The sequence below is a fragment of the Leptonychotes weddellii genome, chromosome 7 (assembly GCF_054177405.1).
Source record: "Leptonychotes weddellii isolate Sample4059 chromosome 7, ASM5417740v2, whole genome shotgun sequence".
Lineage (NCBI taxonomy): Eukaryota > Metazoa > Chordata > Mammalia > Carnivora > Phocidae > Leptonychotes > Leptonychotes weddellii.
In genome coordinates, this window is record NC_138375.1 from 105,640,161 (window position 1) to 105,664,912 (window position 24,752).

General features: G+C 41.9%; 1 protein-coding gene across 7 annotated transcripts in view; it reads left to right on the plus strand.

Annotated features, from left to right (window-relative positions):
* Positions 1-24,752, plus strand: part of PPP2R2B (protein phosphatase 2 regulatory subunit Bbeta) — a 444,097-nt gene that overhangs the window by 367,015 nt on the left and 52,330 nt on the right. For all 7 annotated transcript variants that reach the window (XM_081826892.1, XM_081826894.1, XM_081826893.1 and 4 more), the window contains one exon: positions 18,361-18,538. In XM_081826892.1, coding sequence (XP_081683018.1) covers positions 18,361-18,538 — 178 coding nt within the window. The remainder of the gene's footprint in view (positions 1-18,360; positions 18,539-24,752) is intronic.

The window sequence follows — 24,752 nt, forward strand, 5'->3', positions numbered from 1 at the left end:
CGTCGTTGCAAATGGCAAGATCTCATTCCTTTTGATGGCTGCATAATATTCCATTGTATATATATACCACATCTTCTTTATCCATTCATCTGTCGATGGACATCTTGGCTCTTTCCACCGTTTGGCTGTTGTGGACATTGCTGCTATAAACATCAGGGTGCATGTACCCCTTCGGATCCCTACATTTGTACCTTTGGGGTAAATACCCAGTAGTGCAATTGCTGAATCGTATGGTAGCTCTATTTTCAACTTTTTGAGGAACCTCCATACAGTTTTCCAGAGTGGCTGCACCAGCTTGCATTCCCACCAACAGTGTAGGAGTAACCCACAGATATTCTTCATGCTTACAGTAACCTAACTTCACTAGGGTATGCCTTGGTATTAAACTTTCCCTGACTGTTTTTTTTTTTTTTTGATTACTATACCCTTCCCATCTTTTCAATCTTGGATTTGAGTCTTTATTTCACAGAATTTTTATAAATACATTTTATTTTTTATTTATTTTTTTTTTTAAAGATTTTATTTATTTATTTGCGAGAGAGAGAATGAAAGACAGAGAGCATGAGAGGGAGGACGGTCAGAGGGAGAAGCAGACTCCCTGTCGAGCAGGGAGCCCGATGCGGGACTCGATCCCGGGACTCCAGGATCATGACCTGAGCCGAAGGCAGTCGCTTAACCAACTGAGCCACCCAGGCGCCCCTATAAATACATTTTAATCTTTTTTTTTAGAGTCATTTCTTTGATCTTTTCATAACCAACAATTATACATACATTGGATCCTCTTTGTTTTGTGTATATACAATCTGTTCTTCATTGATTTTTATATCTTTGTACTTTTTAAAATTTTTTTATTTTATTTTATTATGTTATGTTAGTCACCATACAGTACATCATTAGTTTTTTGATGTAGTGTTCCATGGTTCATTGTTTGCGTATAACACCCTCCTTTTGTTTTGTGTCATTTCCTCAGGCCTATAAACCATGTTGATAAGTCTGATTTCCACTTTTTCTCTGTTTTACCATGATTGCTTCAAGGCAGCTTATATCTGTAACTGTTCTATTTTCTCTTTCATTACCTTTCTCTGTTCTGCCAATTTGTTTCTAACCTATACCCATCACTTCCTTGTTAAAAAGCCTCCCAATTGTTTTCCTACATTCACTCACCCTCCACTCCCCACCCCCAACCAACAATCTGATAACCACAAAGTACTTAGAAGGAGGTTTTAAAAATGCAAATAAGATCTCTCACTCCCCTTTTAACAGCCTCCATTGGTTTCCCTTATCACTTAGAATGAATTCCAAGGTCGTTATCATGATTTACCGGGGCCCTGTTATTGGCTCCTTCCTACAAATTATTTGATGATTTCCTTGTATTATTTGACTCTTTGTTTTATCCTCTCAATTTCTGAGCCACTTTTGGAAAAAGATTATTCCATAGCTATAGTATACTAATAGCACCTTACATTTAGTAAGTGCTCAACAAATATTGCTTACAAATAGTTATATTAACTTTTTTAAGTATTTAGAATATCATACACTTTGTAGTCCCTGACAAAAGAAGATAGAATACCCCTAAGCCAATGAAAAGCTTGAAATGTACCAAGATTTTAGAGTCCCTGACATAGTAAAAAAGTATGGTCCATGAATTCAGATTATGTTTGGATCCGTCTCTGCTGATCCTAACTTAATGACCTCATGACTTATTTCATTTAACTTCAGAGAACCTCAGTTCTTTAAATATCTGTAAAATATTTATAAAACAGTATCAACCATGTGGGATTTTTGTGAAGCTTAAAGGAGGTAATGGCATATGGGAAATGGTAGGTATTTTATAAAAGGGTCAATAAAGTGGCAGTTTTGAAGAGGCTGGGTTCCAAAGTCATCCCCTAATGCAAGAGTCAAGTTTGTTGAAAAGTATCCCTGAAAAATCCCTTAAATCACCCATAGATATACTTTACATAGTTTTTGTAATCTCTGTACAAAATAATAAGTATATATAAATACACACCATATAAAGAATAATGTATACTAGAGAGCTATATAAAAAAACCTGAAAGGCCATTTATGAAAAACAGACTGCTTTATTTTTTTTTCTAAGAGAGGGGCTAGGTGGAGAGGCAGGGGGAGAGGGAGAGAGAGAATCCTAAGCAGGCTCCATACCCAGTGCGGAGCCTGACACAGGGCTCCATCTTACAACCCTGAGATCACGACCTGAGGCAAAACCATAAGTCGGCCACTTAACCGACTGAGCCACCCAGGCACCCCAAGACTGCTTTAAACCTTACTAGCTCATTCAGTATATCAAGATGCTAAGAGATAAGATCCATAGTCAGCCAGTCTGAGGAAAGGGCAGATTGACTCCCCCCATCTCATACTTACATAGAGCTGCTCTCCACTGAGTAGAATGCAGTTGCAATAGTCAACGTTATTTAAATGTTTCCTTCTTTCATTTTTCTGTTTTATGCTAAGCATATATAGTTGAATCCACATATTAATGCAATTCAGTATATAATTATTATTCCCAGATTAGATGCAAAATGCGTTCTCAGTAGAATGTGAAAGAAGTGGAAGTCAGGTGGAGTAATTTAGTGTTCAACTACAGTGATTTTCAATGAACTGCATATTTGTCCTGTTTTCCATCTGTATGATTAGTTTTCCCTTCCTTTTAACTGTTAGCCTCAGAGATTTATGGTTTTTAAAGGGGCCCCCTGCTTTGGCTATTGGAGAAAATAATTCATATTCCTCCCTTCAGGAAGAAAAGAAAATTAATAGTTTATAGTCCTATGAGTCAGCCTGAAAGTCTATAAGCTCCATCCTTGCACCCTCCCTCCTGCTCTTCACCATTGTATAGGCTCACATTTTGCAAAACTTGGGGACAAAGAAGAGGTCAGGAATGAATAAGGAAATGGATGGCCACCTTACTAACTTGAGGGGAACAGATAGGATACAGAGTTCTAAAAGGGCAAAGCATAGTGCTGGTGCATGCAGAGAGAAAATCCTACCATTCATGTATAGAATGTGAAAAGAGGAAGCGAATGTGTGAAAAAAACATCCCAGGGTCTCAGTGAATAATATAAAAGTGTTAGGTAGAACCAGACCAGGCATAATTCATCCAAGATAGTATGTTGTTCCAGAAGAAGTAATTACCAAATTTTACTCAGGATAAACTCTTATTCTAACACACTGTAACAATCTACTCTAAAAAAGTATGTGATTGCCACGGACAAGTCACAACTTGTAAGATTGTTAGGGAATTGAGGGACAATATTAAGAGAGAGTTAAAGAAATGGGTTCATTTCCTAAATAAGATTGAAGGGCAGTTATAACAGCATTCTAAACACAATAAATTTTCTATCCAGGGAGGAGTGGCCAATTGTGTTTTGCTCTTGAACAAGAGACTCTTAGAAGTCTGAATTATAATACTAGGAGCTTTAGTCAGGAAATGATTCCAAGAAGACTGTCAAAATAGTGCCAGGTTGAAAGAGGAAGCTAGAAAATTCATCCTTTTCTACAAGAGTCTTAAAATTCCACTGGATTGAGTACATACATGGCATGAAGAATGGGGGCAGTTCTATTAACTGGCACAGTCAGGCTGTGGGAGGACTTAAGGAAAGAAAGGGGTCATTGGAAGTGAGGTATGGAGATAATTATGAATGTGATATATACAAGGGAAGAGGTGAGATTTCCTTATAAGGATTTGACTTTTCCATCCTTCCTACTTTGTTCCCTCCTCTCCTTTGCAATAGTGATGAGCGCTCGGTTTGAAAGTGTAATGGAGCTAGGACTAGAGGGACCATTGGAAGCCACAGTCGGACTCATAAACAGATGGAGTTAACTTTTGTTGGTGAGGAGAAGAGAAAGAGCCAGACATCCAGGAAGAAGCAGGATAAGAGACCAGGCAGCCCCAGAGGCGCCTGGGTGGCTCAATCAATTGAACGTCCAACTCTTGGTTTCATCTCAGGTCATGATCTCAGGGTTGTGGGGTCGAGTCCTGCGTTGGGCTCTGCGCTCAGTGGAGAGTCTGCTTGAGAATTTCTCTCCCTCTGCTCCTCACCCGACTCACGCTGGAGGGGGTGGGGGTGCTCTCTCTCTAAAAAAAAATAAATCTTAAAAAAGAGAGAGAGAGAGACCAGATGGCCCTAGAGAGACACAGAGACAGAAAGACAAAGCATCGTTCCCAGGTCCCTAACAGCATGCCACATCCCTATTTTATCTCACATGCTGCATCTCCAGTCCTGATAAGCCCCATGGTTTTTCTGTCCTACAATAATCCTCTTGTTTTTGTTTTATAGGAGTTTTTTTTTTAAATGTAAGTTTGAGGTGGTTTCTGTTTCTTGACATCTAAACAGTCCAGACTCGATAATGTCCTGCCCCTCACCACCCCTCCCGCTTTCTTCTCTTTCCCCATTCCTATTTCAGAAGCTTGCCATTCCTTTTCTCTTGAAGTCCTATGTGCTGCTGCTTTTCTCAGACACCCTCTTCTCTCTCTCGTCCCATTCCCTCACCTCCATTCTTTGCTTCTCCCTGCTCTCTCTCCTTGGAACTAGCAAAACTTCTCCTCCAGAGCTATCTCTTCCCTTCACCCACTTCATGTAACGGTTTATTTTCCAGGATTATTACATTTCAAATTCAGCCCTGCCCTTGGGGAATGGAAGATCTCAGGTACCTCCCACTCTGCAGCCAAACTACAGGACACTCTCCTGTGTTCTCTGCCTTCCAAACTCATTCACCCATCTTCTTCATGATACAGAAAAATCTGATTATCCAGAATCCATAATTCATTAATTTCATACACTCACACACATACCATTTCCCCACTGCTGTATTTAACTTTTAAGAGAAATGGGTAAATCCTGGAGGAGTGGGGGGAGAATTTAGGAAATCATATTCAAGTTAAAAAACTCAAGTAGTCTAGAAGACATTTGACTTGACATTCATTTATTTGAAAAAAAGACCTGGGAATTTTAATTGAGCACATGATATGGACTATGAGGGAGGTAAATCAGTTTTAAACTACCTAAGGGGAAAAAACACATGTCTTGTGTAGAAGAATACAGGTCCCTCTATGGTCAGAACTGGTGGATGTGTTCAGTAAAGCAAAGCTTCAGCAGAGGTGAAGCAGCCCTGACCATTAGTGGGGTATGAAGATTGGGGTCTTGGTATAATTTATTTAATGAGGCATGGGATGGGTTGAGAGCTAGCCTCAAATATCTCAAGTGCTTTTGTGTGGAGGAAGGGGCTGGACTGGCTCTTTGATGACCTAAGGAACTAATAGATAGACAGTTCAAGAAAGCAGATCTGAGCTGGTAAGAATGAGGAAGTTGTTCTCGTTAGAGCCACTTCAGTTTTCCCAGGAAGAGTCTGGTGCAGACTGAAGAATCCTAAGAATCCTGCCCTGGCAGGACATTAGACATTGGGATTTTGCTTTTTCTTTTATGCTCCAAAATTAATGCATGGTTACAGCAACAAGCAGAATAATACTAAATTGTGGACCCACATCTCAGTGTGTAATTCATGTTACTAGTTTGGTATGTGTCTTTCCATACCTTTCTCTTTGCCTACACAAGCACATATTAACATTAGTGGATGGATAGGATTTTGTTTTGTTTTTACAAAATTGAGACCATACTATACACATTACTCTGCTTAGTAATATTAGCATCTCCTCAGGTCAGTTCTTCTTTGAAATAATGGCATATATTTTAAAGTATGTGTGTACTGTTGTTAAATCATCCCCCTATTGATAGACATTTGGGTTGTTTCTAGATTTTGCTATAATGCAATTATAACTAACAATGCTGCAATAAATGTTCATAAACATATAGTATCACAAGCTAATTTTTTGTTTTTGTAATTTCCATTAAAGTAGGATTTGTTTAATTAAAAGATGTGTACATTATTTTGTTTTAATAGCTACGTCCAGGTCACCTTCTGAAATTTTGTTGCCGTTCATAATCCAACCAGCAAGTGCCCATTTCCTCCTGCCATTTCCAGGATAGAGTATTATTAGTCATTGTAATCTTTGCCCATCCAAGTAGGGGTACTAGGGATAAGGGAGTTTAGTGTAGTTGTTAAGGGTAAGGATGCTCTTGCTAGAATACAGAAGTACCTGTCTCAGCTCTAGCACATACTTCCTGTGCAACTTTAAGCAAGACACATAACTGCTTTATGTCTGTTATCCTCCTTTGTAAAGAGATATGATATGAATACCTACCTCATAAAGTTGTTATGTGTATTAATGAATTAATAGTGATAAAGACTTAGAACAGTGACTGGCATACAGTAAAATTTTTATAAGTAAAAATTAAAGATTAATAAGATTAATCTTCTATAAGATTAAAGATTCAAAACTTTAACTTGCATCTCCTTGACAACTAGTAAGGTTGGGCATATTTCTATATATTTCCTGGTCGTTTGGGTTTCCCTTTCTCTCAATTTTCTACTCCTATCCTTTGCCCATATTTTTACTGAGTTGTCTTTTTATCAATTTTTAGGAACTCTTTATTTTGAATAGTAACCTTTTGCTGTCATTTTTGTCTTCCATAAATGATTTCCTTCGTACTTGTTTATTTAAAACATCAGAGTGTTTTCTTAAAGTTAACATAAAAACCTCAGTCAGTACAGAACTATAAAAATAGCCTGGGTGAGTCCGTCATTAAGCTCTGCCTTCAGCTCAGGTCATGATCCCAAGGTCCTGGGATAGGATTCCGCAACCGGATCCCTGCTCAGCGAGGAGTCTGCTTCTCCCTCTACCCTTCCCCCTGCTCGCGATGTCTGTCTCTCTCTCTAACTCTCTCGCAAACAAATAAATAAAATCTTAATAATAATAATAATTTAAACTCGTATAATCTCATACCACAAAAGATAACCATTGTTATAAGTTTCTCGTATGGAAACCCTTCCATCTATGCCCTCAGATTCATTGGCTCTCAGCCATGGCTCTCTACATATTGGCAGTTAGAGGGCTTTTGAAATACCAGTACTTGGGTTCCACCTCACAGGTATTCTGATTTAACTGATCAGTGCTCAGGCCCAGGCATCAGTTTTTAATAAGATGCCTCATTTGCTTCTTATATGCAACCAGGAATGGAAACCAGAGGATGCAGTTCTGAAAGGTGATTCATAAGTCAACTGTGTACTTAAATCACGGTGTCATTAGTAATCACTACCGCCATCTGTTGGCGGGAGGCAGAACTGACACCGTTTAGCTATTTGTATAGCTTTGTGCATATCTCTGAAAGGCCATGTTTCAAAGTTCTTTGTACACCACCACGTCTTTTCAGTGTCATGACTTCTCAGATGTAACTTTCCAACTCTACGATTCTTGAGGTAAATATCAGTTTTGTATTTATCCTCTTGGTTCTGTATATTCTGCAGATGTAGAATGACAGAATGTAGTATGATGCTCCTGAGGTGTTGTCAATCTTGGCCATCAAAGACTCAGTGATATTTATGCTAATCACTGATAGGAGAAAGTGTGTGGATAGATTTTTAGAAATACTCTTATCAAGAGCAGTTGAAAAACAAAACAAACACAGTTTTGTGATTAATCTAACCAAACTAATCAGAAATTACACCACTGCCTCTTCCCATCCCGTCTCCTTCCCCACCTGTAAGTGTTAATTGAAATTTTCCCCTACTGGGATATTTTAAGATGTCTCCTTTTTTCCTGCAGAATTACACAATGTGAAACATCAAGGGAAATAACAGGAAAGGCAGTGAACAGGGAAACATGCTTTGAGAAATAGCAATGTTGGCAGAAAATGGAAGTGTCTGGGAGAAAAAAAAAATAAGATAAAACTGGCAGAATTACAGGCTGCTGCATGGACTGGTAATTAGATAGTGAGTTTATCTTCTGACGGAAAGATATTTTTCCTGTCTTTTCCATAGAGAGGCCAAAAGGAGTCAAAGACACTAAGAGCATGAAATTGTTCGTCTGCCATAAAAAACTATCTTTGATGCATTGGGTGTAAAAAATATATATTAATTCCTCAGGCAGTTTTTATGGGTTGTGGGTCATTCTTATAGCTGGCAATAGAAGATAAGTCTTTCATGTACATAAAAGTATATATGTGTATATATATATATATACTATATATTTGTATATACATATGTATATGAGTATTTATGTATACATGAGTGTGTGTGTGTGTGTGTGTATACTTTTTAATTCCAAACATCTCTGTAAACAGAAACTCTTTGCTACCTATTGTGCAAGGTAATACTGGGTATCTTTTCTCTATCCTAGGTTTAGACATTGTGTCTGATGGGTTTCCTTAGGAGCTGGGTTTCTCAACCTCAGAACTGTTAGTTTGGGAGACAGATAATGATTTGTTGCTGGGGGCTATCCTGTACATCATAGAACATTTAGCATCATCCTTGGCCTCCACCTACTAGATGCCAGTAGCATACACCCAGCTATGACAACCAAAAGTATCTCCAGGCTTGCCACACGGTAAAATTAGCCACTGATTTAGAGGATGCTCTGGCCCTGCTTTTGGGAGGTGAGTTTTTACTACCCTGAAAACAATTCACCGAATTCCCCAATCTAAATTAGAGCCCTTATTTTTTTTAATAAAGCACTATCTTTTTCCCTCTCTTGAAACACAATACATCTCCTTACAATGCGTCAGTGACAGTTGAGGACAGAATTATCTACCTTGAGACCTTACTGTCTTTCTTCTCTATTCGACTTTAAGTGCCACAAATAAGCTGTTTTGTTCACTCTCTACATGTACCATGTAGAGCAGTGATTGGCCCTTCATAAATATTTGTCAAATGAAAGAATATAATTCTCAGATATTTAAGAACCTGAAGCACAAAGCCTGACTTGGTCCAAAGGGGTTTTTCCTCTAAGGCTTATATCAATCTACATGACAAAGCCAGTAAAAGAAATCAGGGACATATTGAGGCTGTTGAAGGGTGTGATCAGGGAAATCTAAAAATTATATTATTTGGATAGGATTCCCTGGGGGTTTTGGCGGACTGCTCTTGAGTGGCAGTTTCATTTTGGAAACAACTCTGATATGTCGCTGTAAGCCAGAGCCAACCTATCGCTCTTGCTTTTTGAACTCCGTCCACCACTGGTCCATGGAGGAAACAAGTTTTTTGACCAGGGTGAGGCTTAATGCTTCACTAATTCTCTGAAAGAGCATGCCCCAGGACCAGGAAAGATGTGCCTGTGGAAAATAAACGTCAGTGCAGACAGCACAAGAGACCTTCACATGCTGCTTTTCATGTTTTTAAAAAATGGAATTAAGACGCATACTTTTTAAAATGAAAAATGACTGGCATTCTTCCCACTGAAAATGGGAAGTAATTTAATTTGTTAGTGGTTTATTTTATTTGACAGTCTTTGTACATACTCGATTTGCTTTGTTACACTGAATTACCCTTTAATAATGGGTACACATAATGCCAGACTCTGCCCCCCAGGTTGGTTTGATAATTGGATGAACGACCATATTGTTCCAGGGTTTTCATGACAATGTGGACAGAAGCTATTTGGAAAACTCCTAACCAGAAAAGCCTTTAGCTATTTTTTTTTTTTCCGATGAAGTTAATTGCTACCCAGTGAACAGTCATCCCACTAGCCACTTTTCCTGAGCAATGCTGAGTTCTGTAATCACGACTGAATTCCCTGGGTGGATAGAAGGGATGCCTAAGCCCCATAGCCAATAGAAAAAGTCCTAAAGTCTTCCCTCAGCAGTCTCTCAGAATGGACCATATTTCTACAATAGGAAGTTAATGGTAAGAATTCTAATAATAGCAATCATAGAGGCTGAAGTGAGATTGCCAAGTTCAAGGGCACCTTCACAGCTTAAGCGAGCATTATGACCTCCTTTGCTTCAGCATCCACATCTGGATAGTGGGAACAATACCAGCACCTACCTCTTAAGGTCACAGTGAAGGTTCAGTAACAGGGTATGCATAGAGTACTCAGCACAATCCTGACCAAAGTAGATTCTCCATCAATGTTTCTTCCTTATTAGATGGTATGCATCGGGCCCTGTGCTAAGTTTTCTAAAAACTACTGAGACAGTTGCTATCTCTAACATTATGTAAGGGACCATTACCATGGCAAAAGGTGAAATAATGCCCCAAGGCCATGTGACTGGTAAATGGCTCACCCAGGATTCAAGCCCAGTTTTACTTGCAAAATTTTCTTACACCATACAACTTTAGATTTGGTGTTCGTGTACCCCCTAGAAGAAGTTTGAAAACTTGTGTACCTTTCTGAGCATTTATAAGTAGATGACTAAGCATTTTCCATCATAATGGTAAATAATTATAGAAGATGAGTTCAGGAGTATTTTGAACATAGGCAGTTTAAAATAAAACCATTATATCACCTTTTTAATGCATCCACTGGAATTTAAATACCATCTTAACTGGATACCCACCAATATCCATTAAAAGAATATGTGAACAAGTTCTTTAAAAGTCAGAATTTTATGTTGCTTTTCTTCTTGAAACATGTATTTTCACTTCCCCCAAATAAATGTTAAAAGTCTTTTTTGATCATTTCTGCAACAAAAATAGGTTCCCCTCCCCCCATGAATGTATGACTGTAAGGGTTTAAGATTCTGTGGATATAATTGCTTCTAAAATTATTAATAGAAAAAAATAAAATTATTAATAGAATACAGCTGACCTGAACAACATAAACATATAATTCTGACAAATAATAATTAAACATAAAAAGTAAAACTATTATAAATTCATACTATATTGAGCTGGGGCTGGTGACATTTGTGGGGCATTGATTAAAGGCATCATCCAGTTATCTGTCCCAGAAGTGTTTATATCTTGGATAGTACACCACAGTAAGATTGAAGATGAGTGAATGTATGTCTTCTGTGTTTTTCTTTTGCAAAGAGAAGGAGACTTAGGCTGTGGGCATCTCCTGAGGTGATTTGGTTTCAGAAAGGAAAATATATAGAAGTTCGATATGGGGAAATGGTTGCCTTTTTTTTTTTAGAGTGGGGAGGGGCATGGGGCGAGGGTGAGAGAGAATCTCAAGCAGGCTCCACACCCATCGTGGAGCTTGTAATCACAACCCTCAGATCATGACCTGAACTGAAATCAAGAGTCAGACACTTAACTGACTGAGCCACCCAGGCGCCCCAAAAGGTTGCCTTTAAAGCTGCTCCATATAGTTGTTGGGAAGCCATCACATAGGCCGTTGTGTTTTATCTGCCTCCGGTAAGATTCCCAAAGACACTGTGTGTGGTAACTGCCTAGCATGTCATAAATGCTCAATACGTGTTTATTGAAGGTTTTATCTGTGGCCATTATGTGGTCATAACATTGCTCTATGTCCTTCCTAAGTGAGGACACGGAGACCACCTGACCCATGACTGTAATATACCCTCTTAGTCCCAATATGAAGTATTGGTATCTCAATATCTCAACTATTAGGAGAGTGGTGGGGAGCATCTGTTGAACAATGAGAAGGAGATATGGAGCAAACATGGATTTAAGCTGATAGCAATTTTCTCAAAAGGCCTCATAATGTTGATTATGTTATTTGTACTTAACAACCAAGGGTATTCAAATGTGTGTCTGCTGAACTCAAACATATCTGACCCAGGGTTACCGATCTGCTAAAATCCATTCACATCCTTCTACGCCTGAACCTCTCTCTCTCTTCCTTCCCCATGACTCCATCTTCTTTCTGTTCTTTAGCTTCTATCGGGCCATCTCTGCTTTCTGAGCCTTGCCTTGAGTCTATCAGCTTGCTGGGGCACCGGAGGTTGCCATGGTAAACACAGCTGTTGTTTTTTCTCTGTGAAGAGTCGGTGCATGAAGGCACTTGAGTCCTCACCTCTAGCCTCTTCCTGCTGTGCATTTTCACAGATGTTGCTTCAAGTGGGGGCCGCAAGGGCTTCAAGATTCTGCACAGCTTTCCTTGTGTGTCTCTGAAGGGGGGCTTTGTGACCCGCCGATGCCTGCTTAGGTGCTGTGGAAGATTGTGAAGAATCGCCCGCATGGTCGCCAAATAAGCCCAATGACAGCAACATTCATTTTGTTAGTAAATGGATTCTGGGGACTGAGAGATGATCTTGTATGTTCCAAGAGGAGAGGCAGGAAAGTTAATGAGAAAGTAGCCGAGGCAGGAAGACTGAGGGCGGGGTGGGGAGAGACAGAAGGAGTGGTGAGAGAGGGAGAGCGAGCCAGGAGTTTCTAAACGGGAAGGCGAGTGTGTGTTGGACAGCTACCTGAACCTTCCTTACCCTCCTGGTCACGTCTGTGATCCAGCACTGACTACTGGTCTTGCATCTGCTGCTACTGTTCACTTACAAACTCTTCTCCAGCCACAAAGATTCCTTGCTGTTCCTCCTAAACTGTAACCTCAAGTTCCAATGTCATGCTCCACCCTCACGTGCTCCAACTTTTGCACTCTTCTGTCTGCCACGAATGCTTTTCCCCAGACAGCCGTCAGGCTCCCTCCCTCACTGCAGTCAGGTCTCCACTCAAAAGTCATTCCCTGAGAGAGGCCTTCCTAAACACCACACCTCAGTTGCACCCCATCCACGTCTGTCTCCTTCCCCAATTCAGGCTTTCTTCATGTCTGATACGGAGTGTGGACTTAAGCGTTTGTTGAGCCAATAGTGAAGTCATGGCCACCCTCCCCCAGAAACATGTGGAGTCACACACTTGCACACATGTTCTTTGTTCTCTCCTGTCTGAGCTTTTGCTTGTGCTGGTCCCTCTGACTAGAGCATAGCCCCCTCTCCTCTCCACCCCCCACTCTGCCTGATGGAGTCCTGCAAACCCTTTGCACCCTGCCTGGTTTCATAACCCTCTGCTTTCAAGGTCTCCCTTGACCTCCCCAGGTGGACACAGAGCCCATTTGGCCAACACAGCCTGGGCTGTGCCTAGCAACCTCCATCACAGCACAGATCCCCTGCATTGAAATGTCTCTTTACTTGTCTCTGACCCACACACCCCAGTGTGCTCTTCCAGGGCCCAGAATAGAGCTCAACCAAAGGCTTAGATTCCAGAGTCCAGAGTGCCAGGCATGCGTACAAGCTGTGTGACTTTACACAAATTACTTAAACTTTCTGGCCTCAGTTGCCTCATCTGTGCGACAGAGATCATAATATCTACCAAGCTAAATCATAGAATACTGATGAGAATTCACTGATGAATTGCTGAAATGTTTAAAACCTGCTAAGCAGTCAGCTGGGTAAGAGGATAGTGAGCGGAGGGTGCACTATTTGAGGTGGGGTGGGCATGGAAGGCCTCTCTCAGGGGGTGATAACTGAACAAAGACCTCAGTGATGAGAAGGAGGCAGCCATGTGGTTCTCTGGGCTCTTTGCATCCCACTGATATTGCAGATGAGAGCTATCTCTGTAAGCTTTTGGCAGGTTAGACTCTGAGACTGTTCTCTTGGGATGTGAGACCTTACCTGGCCGATTTTCTAACACGATGCTGGTTGTCTTGCCAACTGGGCTAGTGTGTTTCTCCTTTGAAACCAGGCTCAAGGGGATGAGGGGAAACTGAATCCAGGTGCAGAGAAGAGGAAGGATCTGAGGGAGGGACGTGAGGGAAATCCAGCAGCGCACTGCAGACCCACCTGCGCCCTCTGAGGGCCAAGGATGCTCTTATTGCAAGCACAATGCAGCACAGGCCTGGTCTCAGAGTTGATTTTAGCCTCATCCACCGCTGCCAACATGGCTCGGAAAAGAGGCTTTGAACTGCAAGCTAAAAGGTCCTGGCTTGAACCTGAGTTTTGTCCAGTTTTCCTTCTGACATTTGGCAGGAAGGGGGTTCTGGTCCTGTGGAGAATGGTTCAGGCACATGGTTTGGGGGCAGAAGAAGCTGTGGGATGGAAGATAGAAACCCAGACTGTGCTGGCAGCCCCTACCTGGGTGATTGGACAAGGCATTTCACCCCTGCAGGTCTTGATTCCCTCATCTGCACATTGTAGGTACTGCTTGGGCCAGTTGTTTTCAAACTTTCCTTATTCACAGAAAAAAATTTATTTAAGCAAGATATGATTGAGAATCCCAACGTACTGCCAAGAGTGATGAAGGAGGTAAAACCTAGCCAGTCACAGCCTCTCATTAAATTCCCATCCTCATCACACCCACGCACACACGTATGCACACATGCGCGCACACACACACGCATGCACACACACACACACGCAGGATGGTCCTTGAAAAAGGTTCTAAGAGCCTTTCCAAGATTCATTGTTCCATGAGTCAATGTCACATCTCCATAGCACAGAGTTCTTCCAAAGTATTAGGCTGAACTATATGCAATTATGGAGATTTGATGATTTTTGACCTGCAAAAATGGCAATTTCATATTTCCCTCTAATAGTTTCATCTGCAGTAGTGTGCTCACTCAGGAACCAAATTGCCTCAGTTCAGCCCCTCGGCTTAGTCTCCATGTGACCGTGGACAGGATACTTCACCTCCCTGAACCTCCCCTAAGAAATGGGCAAACAGAAGAATCTTCCCCAGGCCTTTGCCCTGAGAAGGCCAAGGGCTGAATGAAGCAGAGCCCTGGACTCAGGGCAGGGGGGCTCTAACACGGTGATTGGCACAGGGCATGGAAGCCCTCCATGAACGCCATACAGAGAAAGCCCTCATGAGTGCCGGTGGGACCAACTCAGAGCATGGTGTCCTACCCTTCTCCCTGCCTGGCCCAGAAGGTGGTAGGTAGCCAGAGCAGTTGCCAAACACGGTCCCAGCTGGGCTTCCTGATCCGTCATGCTGTCCAGCTTGAACCAGACCTCTTCCTTCCTGTGAGGGGCATCATTAGGCAGTGAACAGGCCTTGACCTGGGCATGGGAATGGTGCTGGACTGGCATGAATAACATTCATCTCTCTGCCTTATCTGGGGAAAGCATTAGAGGCTCCCTCCACAGACACCTCCACGGAGCCTTCCCCATTAAGTGGTACATCATGGAATATGTCAGCCTGAATTAGCAGGCAGGCCCGTCACGTTAAGCTGACGCTCTGGGCTGGCAGTTCCCACTTTGTAATGCCTCTTGATCCTGGCTGTCATGCTCCCTCCCTGTCACCACAGCCACAGGAAGCCTCTGCAGACAGTGCGCAGTAATGAAGGAGGCTCAGGGAGGAGTGTAGAAGGAGCCACAGGAAGTCCTTGCAGATTGCATTTCTTCTGTGGCCCTAGGGAGCCCACTTTGAACTCTGCTACCTCTGGTGGGGCAGGGGACAGAGGAAGCACAGGTAGCCCTCAAAAGCACCAGGTGGGGAGTTCCTTTATGACAGACTACAAAAGCATGGCATGTGTTTTTAAAAGCACACGGAGGAGTCCCCCCCCACCACCCACCCAGCCATTCAAATACCAGGACACCTACAACACCTAATTGAGGTTTCTAGAGGCAGCTTAACTACCACTAGTTATTATTATCAGTAATACTGTCAGTTCCCTAAATACTAGTGCAGTTTATTCATGTCACAAATGGAGCATTTATCACTTCCTGCCATGTATGATATAGGAGCATGGTGGGAGACAGTGGAAGGAGCACCAGCTTTGCAGTCAGGTAGGCTCTCGTATTAAATTCCGACGATGCCTCAGAGCCCCCACAGCCTCCTGAGCTGGGCAACCCTGGGCCAGTGACTGAGCCTCTCTGAACCTGAGCTTTCTCTTTGTAATAATACTCACATTAGTGCCTATTTCACGGAGCTGTTGAAAGAATTCCCAGAGACGATGTATGAAGAATGATTGACACAGAGGAGTAAATGCCCAATAAATATTTGTGGGGAGAATTCGCAAGAGCAGAGACATTTTTTTTTATCCATTACAAAGTCTTGACTCAGATGCACCCTTCATTGGTGTTCGATAGTGTATCAACCTTCCTTTCCAAACTTTTACTTCATTTGTCCTCTAACCTGTACTCCACTGTACATCAGGAATGATCTCATCAAACTTTGGTCATACCACAGTCATTGAAAAATCTTTTTATTTCTGCCCATTTCTCTAAGGATAATGGCAAAAATCTTTGTTTGGTGGGGCTTGCGTGTGACCTATCCTGTTACTTCATCTCTTACTTTGGTTCCCATCCCTCTTTCTGTCTCACCCGCATTGACCTATCAGCCCTTCATTCTTGCCCTACCCCCACCATAGGACCTTTGCATGTGCTGTTTTCTCCAACTGGAACATTCTTCCCTCCCCCTCCTGAACCAGTAAACATCTTTTCATCCTTCACAGTCATCCATCCCATACTTCTCAGCAACAGCTCTCCGGGACTCCCTGACCATGTTAAATCCCCCCTTTCACGATATCCTCTCCTTTGGGGCACTTACTGCATTTTATTATGACATGACTTCATATCTACCTCCTCCATCTAGAGCAGCTGGATGAAGGCAGGAAATGTCTGGTTTTGCTCACCAATTGGATCCCCCCACCCCCGCCCCGGACCTTGCAGTCAAATGCTCTACCACTGCCCCAGGACCTTGTATATAGCCCAATAAATGTTTCTGAAAGGACGAGAAGGAGGGTGAACCAGAGGACATACTATCTCCATAGATCCCAACTACCCTTCCTGATAACTAGGGCACAGTGGGTATTACTGGTTTTTCAGATAGTATCCCAAGAGCCCAGAGGGGAAAGTTAATCACCCATGGTCACACAGCCTTTATGTATGTCATGAATCTGTGATGAGAACCCAGATCTTGCAGTTCTTGCCATCCCTGAGCTTATGCTTTAAAACCATTATCCATAATTGGGGTGGAGGGCTCACAAAGACTTTCCCTCCCCTCCCTTTCCTGGTGTTCAGAGGATCCCTGGTTCTTCCTACATTCACATCACCTATCTGGCACCACAGCAATACAGTACTCTGATTCTTCTGAATTATTTAATTTAAAAACTCTCAAAAGTTTGAGGGAGCTAAGCTCCTCCAAGACTAAACTAGGAGAGGGGCGCCTGGGTAGCTGAGTCATTAAGCGTCTGCCTTCGGCTCAGGTCATGATCCCAGGGTCCTGGGATCGAGTCCCGCATCGGGCTCCCTGCTCAGCGGGAAGCCTGCTTCTCCCTCTCCCACTCCCCCTGCTTGTGTTCCCTCTCTCACTGTGTCTCTCTCTGTCAAATAAATAAAATCTTTAAAAAAAAAAAAAGACTAAACTGGGAGAATTCTGTTTTATAAAAGGTTATACTGTTGAGATGAGTATACTTCACAAAATGTAACCTTTGTTTCTGCCCTCTTCCCATCACCCCCTGGGTTAAAACAAATCCAGAAGTTGAAGTCTTAATCGACCACCTGGAAGCAAATCAGTCAGCAAGTCAGCTCAGTTGCAAGAGATGACTTCCTTGAAAGGGAAATAGCTTTTGGTCCTTTTATTTTCTTGTTTCTGGTAAAGGACCACATCTGTGTTTTGGGTTTGTTTTGTTTTTAATCTGTACCCTGCAGGCATTGGTGTTCTCTCTCACTGTCTCAGGAGCCAGTTCACCCAGGTGTAGTCAGAAGTGCCCTTGAATTCAAAGAGGGAGTCAAAAGAGTGGTGGGTCTTTGTTCATATTTGCCAGGAAGAGCTTCATGTGTGGGAACCGATTTTAACTGCCTGATTCTTTGACCAGTGAGGAAGAAAACATTTGCTCAAATATTCTTATTCATTCATTCAACAAATAATCACTGATATATCACACTTTATATATCAGTAAGATAACCATATACTTTATTGTCCAAACTAGGACAGTTTTGATGTGAAAGTGGATATTATGTTGTTGGTACACAAAGACAACAGGTATAAACCAAGATTTTTCCAGGTAAAACAGGATGTCAATGAGTGCCCTATATACTAACTGCTGAATTTGGGCTCTTAGAATCTTGGGTGGTTATATATTTTCCCAAAATGCCCTTAAAGATTGAAGAAAAAAGCCTGGATGGGGTCTAGACCTCCTAAGCCCTGCAGTATAAATGTAGTAGATCAAAGTTGAACTAGATATTTCTAAAATTTGCCCACAACTTCCTTTTTAAACTATACTTCTTGTTTAAAACAAACAAACAAGCTGCCTGGGACACTCTGGAAGCTAATGACAGCACAGCAGATTCTAAGTTCAGTTCCCCCAGGATGAGGTCACCTCGAAGAGGAAAAAAAGCTCAGAGTCTATAAAGGATGAAATTGCCCATGAGGGCTAAGTGATGGTGACATCTTTTGAGAAGGAAGTAAAACTGGAAGGAATAGACAAAAAAGTAAAATAAAATTAGAAGTTACAGAGGAGACAGGAACATGGGATTTATCAGTCTGCTTCTCTAACTTCAAGCTTTTTAACTGTGGTTATGATTTTGTGTGTGATGGTGAAAGACATAAACATGCACACTTCTTCCCCGGTGAAGAGCTTTGGTTCTGAAGTGATTTGTTTCTCTTCCATCCCAGGTGCCTGTCCTGAGACCCATGGACCTGATGGTGGAGGCCACCCCGCGAAGAGTGTTTGCCAACGCACACACATATCACATCAACTCTATATCAGTCAACAGCGACTATGAGACCTACATGTCAGCTGATGACCTGAGGATTAACCTCTGGAACTTTGAAATAACCAATCAAAGTTTTAGTATCCTTTCCTGGGGGCCAATAGCCAGTTGGCTTGAATCATAAGTATTCAGGTATGAGCAGACTTGGGGGGAAGTAGAAGAGAAAGAAGCCATCGCTACCACAACTCCTAGTGCTTGTGGAGGACTGTTCCCTTTTAAATTATGTTGGCATCCATCCTTCATCCTAACAAACTTAGAGAATCACTTATTGATGTAGTGGTCCAGGACTACGTCTGGGTTGGGACTCGGAGTCAGTTTGTTTGCACAGAGGCATTTGTGTGTCATGGATTCAAGTCAGTTGCAACTTTATCAACTATAAGATAAGACCCCAGAATTCAGTTAGGTTTCCTTCCTCGGGGTGAAAGGATTTGTAAATGGCCTATATGGGCAGCATGGACCGCAGGTACACATGAGATGGTTTTCATTGTATCAGCGTGGTGAAAATAATACTGGCTGCCATTTATTGAATTCCAAGCACTACAATAGGAACTTCATGCATTGAATCTCATTTTGAGAAGTGCACATATCATAATCTTACAGCTTGATGAATTTCCACAAAGCACATCTGTGTAACCAGCGTCCAGATCAAGAAACCAAGCTTTATTAGCAATCCTCACATCCCCATAATGCTTCCTTCTAGTCCCCATGCCCCAAAGGTATATTTGATATAACAACCCCCCTACTGTAAATATTACTAATAGCTAAAAATCCAGCGACATCAAGAAAATTATTGAATGAGTGTCTGAGCCAACATTCTAATTCCATTATAATGACCCTCTGTTTCATAATACAATATATACTACCTCTCCTGACTCCTCACTTAAATTCCCATTCTCAGGTAATGAGTTCTCTACCCAGGCAGCTGAGCGCCTGACCTAGGAGTCAGTATGGATTTTTTTCTCTCACTCACCAGCCTCCCTACCCCCGACCCAATCTATGAGCCCCACTAGTGCTTAGTCTGAAGTATATCTCGAATCAGCTCCTTGCTCTCTCTCCCTCTCCACTCCTGCTACCCTACTCGAGCATAGGCCACTATCCCCACTATCCCCTCATCTGCATGACTGCAATAATCTCCTGCTTATTCTCCCTTCTTTCTTGGTCTTCTACATAGTTCATGTTCCCATAACAGAATGGACCTTTCAGTATTTAATTCAGATTTCATTCTTCCTGTGCTTAAGACACTCTAGTAGCTTCCCAATGAATTTAGAATAAAATCCAAGTTCTTTACCTTGAACTATAAGATTCTCCATGATCTGGGCCCTTCCTTCCTCTTTGATATCCTATCGTATCACTCTCCCTGAAGTCACTCTGCTTCAGCCGACTCACCTCTTATCTGTTCCTAGATAAACCTTGTTCTTATGTCTCTTCTTTGTATTTGCTGTCCCCTCTTTCTGGAATACTCTGTCCCCGGAGTTCACGTGGCTAACTACATGTCATCATTCAAACTTCAATGTAATGTCACCTCCTCAGAGGCCATTTTCCCATTAACTGCCAAATAGCCACCAATAGCCCTCTAGCCCTCTTATCTTCACGGCGCATATCACTATTTGAAATTTTGTGTGTGTATATTTTAGATTTCCCCATATTCAAATGTAAATTCTATGAGAGAAGGGACTTTGTATGACCATTCTTGTATCTGAGTACCTAGAACATTCTGAGATACAGAAAATACCATTTTGGTTGGGCAGGTCAAGTTTGAAGTGCAATAGATCACTGAAGTAGAACTATCCAGTAGACAGTTGATCATGAAATTCTTTTTATAAGATTTATTTATTTAATGAGAGAGAGAGAGAGAACGAGCTGGGGGAGGGGCAGAGGGAGAGGAACAAGCAGACTCCCTACTGAGCGGGGAGCCTGACACAGGGCTCAATCTCACAACCCCAAGATCATGACCTGAGCCAAAACCAAGAGTCGGATGCTTAACCAACTGAGCCACCGAGGTGCCCCAGTGATCATGAAATTTAAGCAGGAAATTTCACTTAAAGAGTACGTTGGTTATAGTAAAGCTCTGAATGTTTTGATAAAAATAGACCACCTAGTGGCTCAAACACATAAAAGATGATTTCTGTTATTATAAAGTCCAGTAGGATGATCCCCACCAGCAAGCAACCTCCTCCAAACTGTGAATCAGAGAAATAGGTCCTTCCATCTTGCAGCTCCCCACTGTCACCAGCCTTACCTGCAGTCAAGACAGCAAAAGGAAGGATTGTAGAGAACCACACACAGGAGGCTCTTTTAGGCCAGGCCCTAAAATAGTATGAATTCCATTGGTTAGAAGTCAGTCACATGGCTACCTCTAACTGCAAAGCAGGCTGGGAGATATAGTATAGCTATGCGTGTTAAAAAAAAAAAAAATTGACCTGGTTTTGGTACACAGCTAGCTCATCTCCACCACAGAAGAGTGCTTGATAGGGTGCTTGGTGGCTCAGATGATTAAGCGTCTGCCTTCATTTCAGGTCATGGTCCCAGGGTCCTGGGATCGAGTCCCGCATCAGGCTCCCTGCTCCTTGGGAGCCTGCTTCTCCCTCTGCTTCTCTCTCTCTCTCTCTCTCTGTCTCTCATGAATAAATGAATAAAATCTTTTAAAAAAAAAAAGAGTGCTTGATAGTTGCCAAGGCTTTTTTTTTTTAAGTTTTTATTTAAATTCCAGTTAGTTAACTTACAGTGTAATATTAGTTTCAGATGTACAATATGGTGATTCAGCACTTCCATACAACACCCAGTGCTCATCACAAGTGCGCTCCTTAATTCCCGTCACTTATTTCACCCATCCCACACCCACCTCCCCTCCAGTAACCATTACTTTTTTCTCTGTACGTAAGAGTCTGTTTCTTGGTTTGCCAAGGCATTCTAAGGAAGGCAGCTTTAAGCAAGCAATGGCAGTGATCGAGGCACTAAGACCTGACCCTCAGGACCATGTCTGGCACCTCTTGTTATTCACAGAGCAGACTCTACCTACTATCTGAGCCTCAGAGAACCTGCCTACAGATTTTGCCTGGAAGTACAGCTGCTAATAGAATGAATATGGGTTGTGGTTCCCTTTCTCCCTTTACATCTTTTCCAAGAGCCAGGAATCTGCTCAGTCTCAGCTGCTGTCACTCTGAGCACCTGCTGTCCCCAGTCTAGGTGACATGTTTTCTGGATTTGCCTCTAGGCCTTCAAGAGGGAGGGGGGTTTCTTTAGGCGTTTTGGGAGACAGATGCCTTGGGGAGAATGCAAAGGGGAAATATTAATAGCACAATTTAGGTTATATTCTGCAGATGTGTGACAGCCTGCCAGATGCTGGCATACAAATGAGACTGTGCCATTCACCCTTAAAGCAGCCATATGTAAAATAATCATTGTCATCATGAGAATGATGATCACTGATATTGATATAGTTTTTTTCAACCAAACCGCCTTAAGCGCTGAGCTGATGGTACAAACTGGGACCCTTTTGCCTCTTGTCACTGAAGTGTAGCCACCTCTGGGGTAGGAAGCGGCCAGCTTTCAAAACACCCTCAGAAAAACACCAACCAGCAGGCAGCTCTTATTAAATCATACATTGTTTAGTTCCATTTCTATAATGCCTCTTATCCACTATGAAGGCTGAAAAACATGGTTCAGGATAGAATAATGTGGGGCTCCCAGAGCATGGTAGGAGTAGGGGTGGTAGTCAAGGTGCTTCTAAGCACTATGTGGACTTTTTTCATTTCCAAAATTAGGTATTTATGGTCATGACTACTAGAAAATACAGCTATCATATCAATTCTGATGATTTCATAGATGCTGAGAAATCCACTTAAATTACAAAGTAAGTATATGTAAAGAAAAGTAAATAGTAGGACAAGTGGTCTTGCAGTCTGGTTAAAAAATAAAGTCATGACTTCCACTGCCTGGCATTTGGTATGACACTGGCATTATGGTTGAGAACACAGGCTGTGGAGTCCTAAAAGTCCTAGTAGCTCTGAGAGTCCTAAAGTTCACACTCAGTTCTACCACTTGCTGAGTATATAAGCTTTAACATGGTTCTTAATTTATCCACTCTCTGTTTCATGATCTTTAGAGAGGAGCTTTATCGCAGAGGATTGTGAGAATTTTTTAAAAGATTATATTTTATATATTCATATTTAAAAGATTATATTTTAATATGTATATGTGGATAAATTTTATATATACAATTGACCCTTGGACAGCATGGGTTTGAACTACATGGGTCCACTTACATGTAGATTTTTTTTTCGATAAATGCAATACAGTACTATAAATGTATTTGTCTCTTCCTTATGATATTCTTAATAATGTTTTCTTTTCTCTAGCTAACTTTATTGTAAGAATATAGTGTATAATATATATAGCATACAAAATATGTGTTAATCAACTTATGTTATCAGTAAGGTTTCTGGTCAACAGTAAGGTATTAGTCATTAAGACTTAAGGGAGCCAAAAGTTATATGTGGATTTTTGACTGCATGGGGGTCACTGACTCTAGTCCCCACATTGTTCAAGGGTCAACTACATATAAAATATATCCATATATACGTACATACATGTACATATACACACATAAACATATATGTTTAGGCCAATACTCTGCTAAATGAATGACAAACAGGTTTCAAAACAAGAATGATTATCATGGAAAGGACAAGGAAACTAAAAAAGTTGAATGTTAGTATAGTGGATTCTATTCTGCTGAATTCATTATCTGGGTCATCTTCTCCATTCTAGACTCCTCCTCTGGTTTTGCAGTTGGGTGCTCTTTTCACGATGTTGTTCATTAGTTACCTAGTTACCACATATTTGCAGGGTCTCTGAAGTCCAGGGCCTTGTGTTTAACACCAGATCAGATTGAAGCTTTCCTGGCCTCCTGACACCTTGAATCCTCTCCCTTCCCTCCATAGCCAGTCTGTCCTTGTCTTATGTAACAGGTTCTGTCTTGAAGTGGTCGAACTTTGGCCTTAATGGGTTAACCACTTTAGGACAGTAATAACTCATTTCTAGATTAGTGATTTTCTAGGGCAAGAAGCAGCCCTAACTTTTCAAATTAGTTTTCTCTGGTATACTTAGGATCCTTTGAACTCTCTTTTCAGGACCAAGAATGAGTTGACCTGGGCCCTTACCTAGTCCAGTATGGGACCAATTAATAGGCTCCTGTCAAGTAAAAGTAAAGATCCAGCCCTCAACAACTGTATACTGAGCACCTAGTTTGTGCCAGGCACTGCACTAAAGCCATGGGGATGCAAAAGTGAAAAGAAATTTTCTGCTTTCAGAATGACATTCATCAAATAATCATACTAATGAGCATGTAATTACAAACAGAAGCCCTGTAAGGAAAGGAAAAACAGTTGTGTGAATGCTTCTTTTTTGAAATCTGATTCAGATGAGGGAATAAAAGAAGACTTTGCAGAGGAATTGATTATTAAGTTGAGATCTGAAAGAGTATGAGCTAACTTGGCAAAGAGGTGGGAAGAGATTGGTCTAGTATGTACAAAGGGCATGTGGCAGGAGGGAGGATGACAATGTTGAGGGAACTCTAAAAAGGCCACTGTGACTGGAGCCCAGAGAATGTGGTGGAGCATGGTATAAGCAAGGCTAAAAAGGTCAGCAGAAGCCACATCTTACAATCTGGTCTCTGGGCATGAGACAGAGCATCTCTCTGAGAGGAGACATCTGGACTCACAGTGTGCTTCATTACTGACCTTGGTCTTAGCAGCCCTGTGCATCAGTTTCATTTGTCAACTGAGCTGAGGCCCTTTTGGTCTTGATTCCCTGATCAGGGAACCATATAACCTCAACTCTTGTCTCTCTGTAGTACCATGGACAGCGGCCTTTTAATTTGATGGGATTCTACTGGGAAGGCTTTGAAGGAAAACCGTTGGGCCTGATACCAGTTCATCTCCCTTGTTGCTGCTCTGGCTTCCATCCACAAATGTACATATCACTCTGAGACTGGCATTTAGTGTAAAAGGAGAGCACTCCAGTGACACCTCCAGCACACTGGCCCATGTGTGCTGGGGCAGCCTCCTCCTTCCTGTATTAAACACAGCCCTAGTGGGTTTTGGGGGGCCTGGTGCTTTGCGTGTGTGGCTGCTGACCCTCTGTCTTTGCCATACCTAGGGCTTTATGAGACAAGGGATTTTCCTTGCACAGGGAAAGCCAGTTGGACCTCATGTTGTCAGGGGAGAGGGCAAGAATGCAGCTAGGCAGACTTCTTGGGCTTTTTGAGCTTCCTCAGAGCAGTACAGCTTAGTA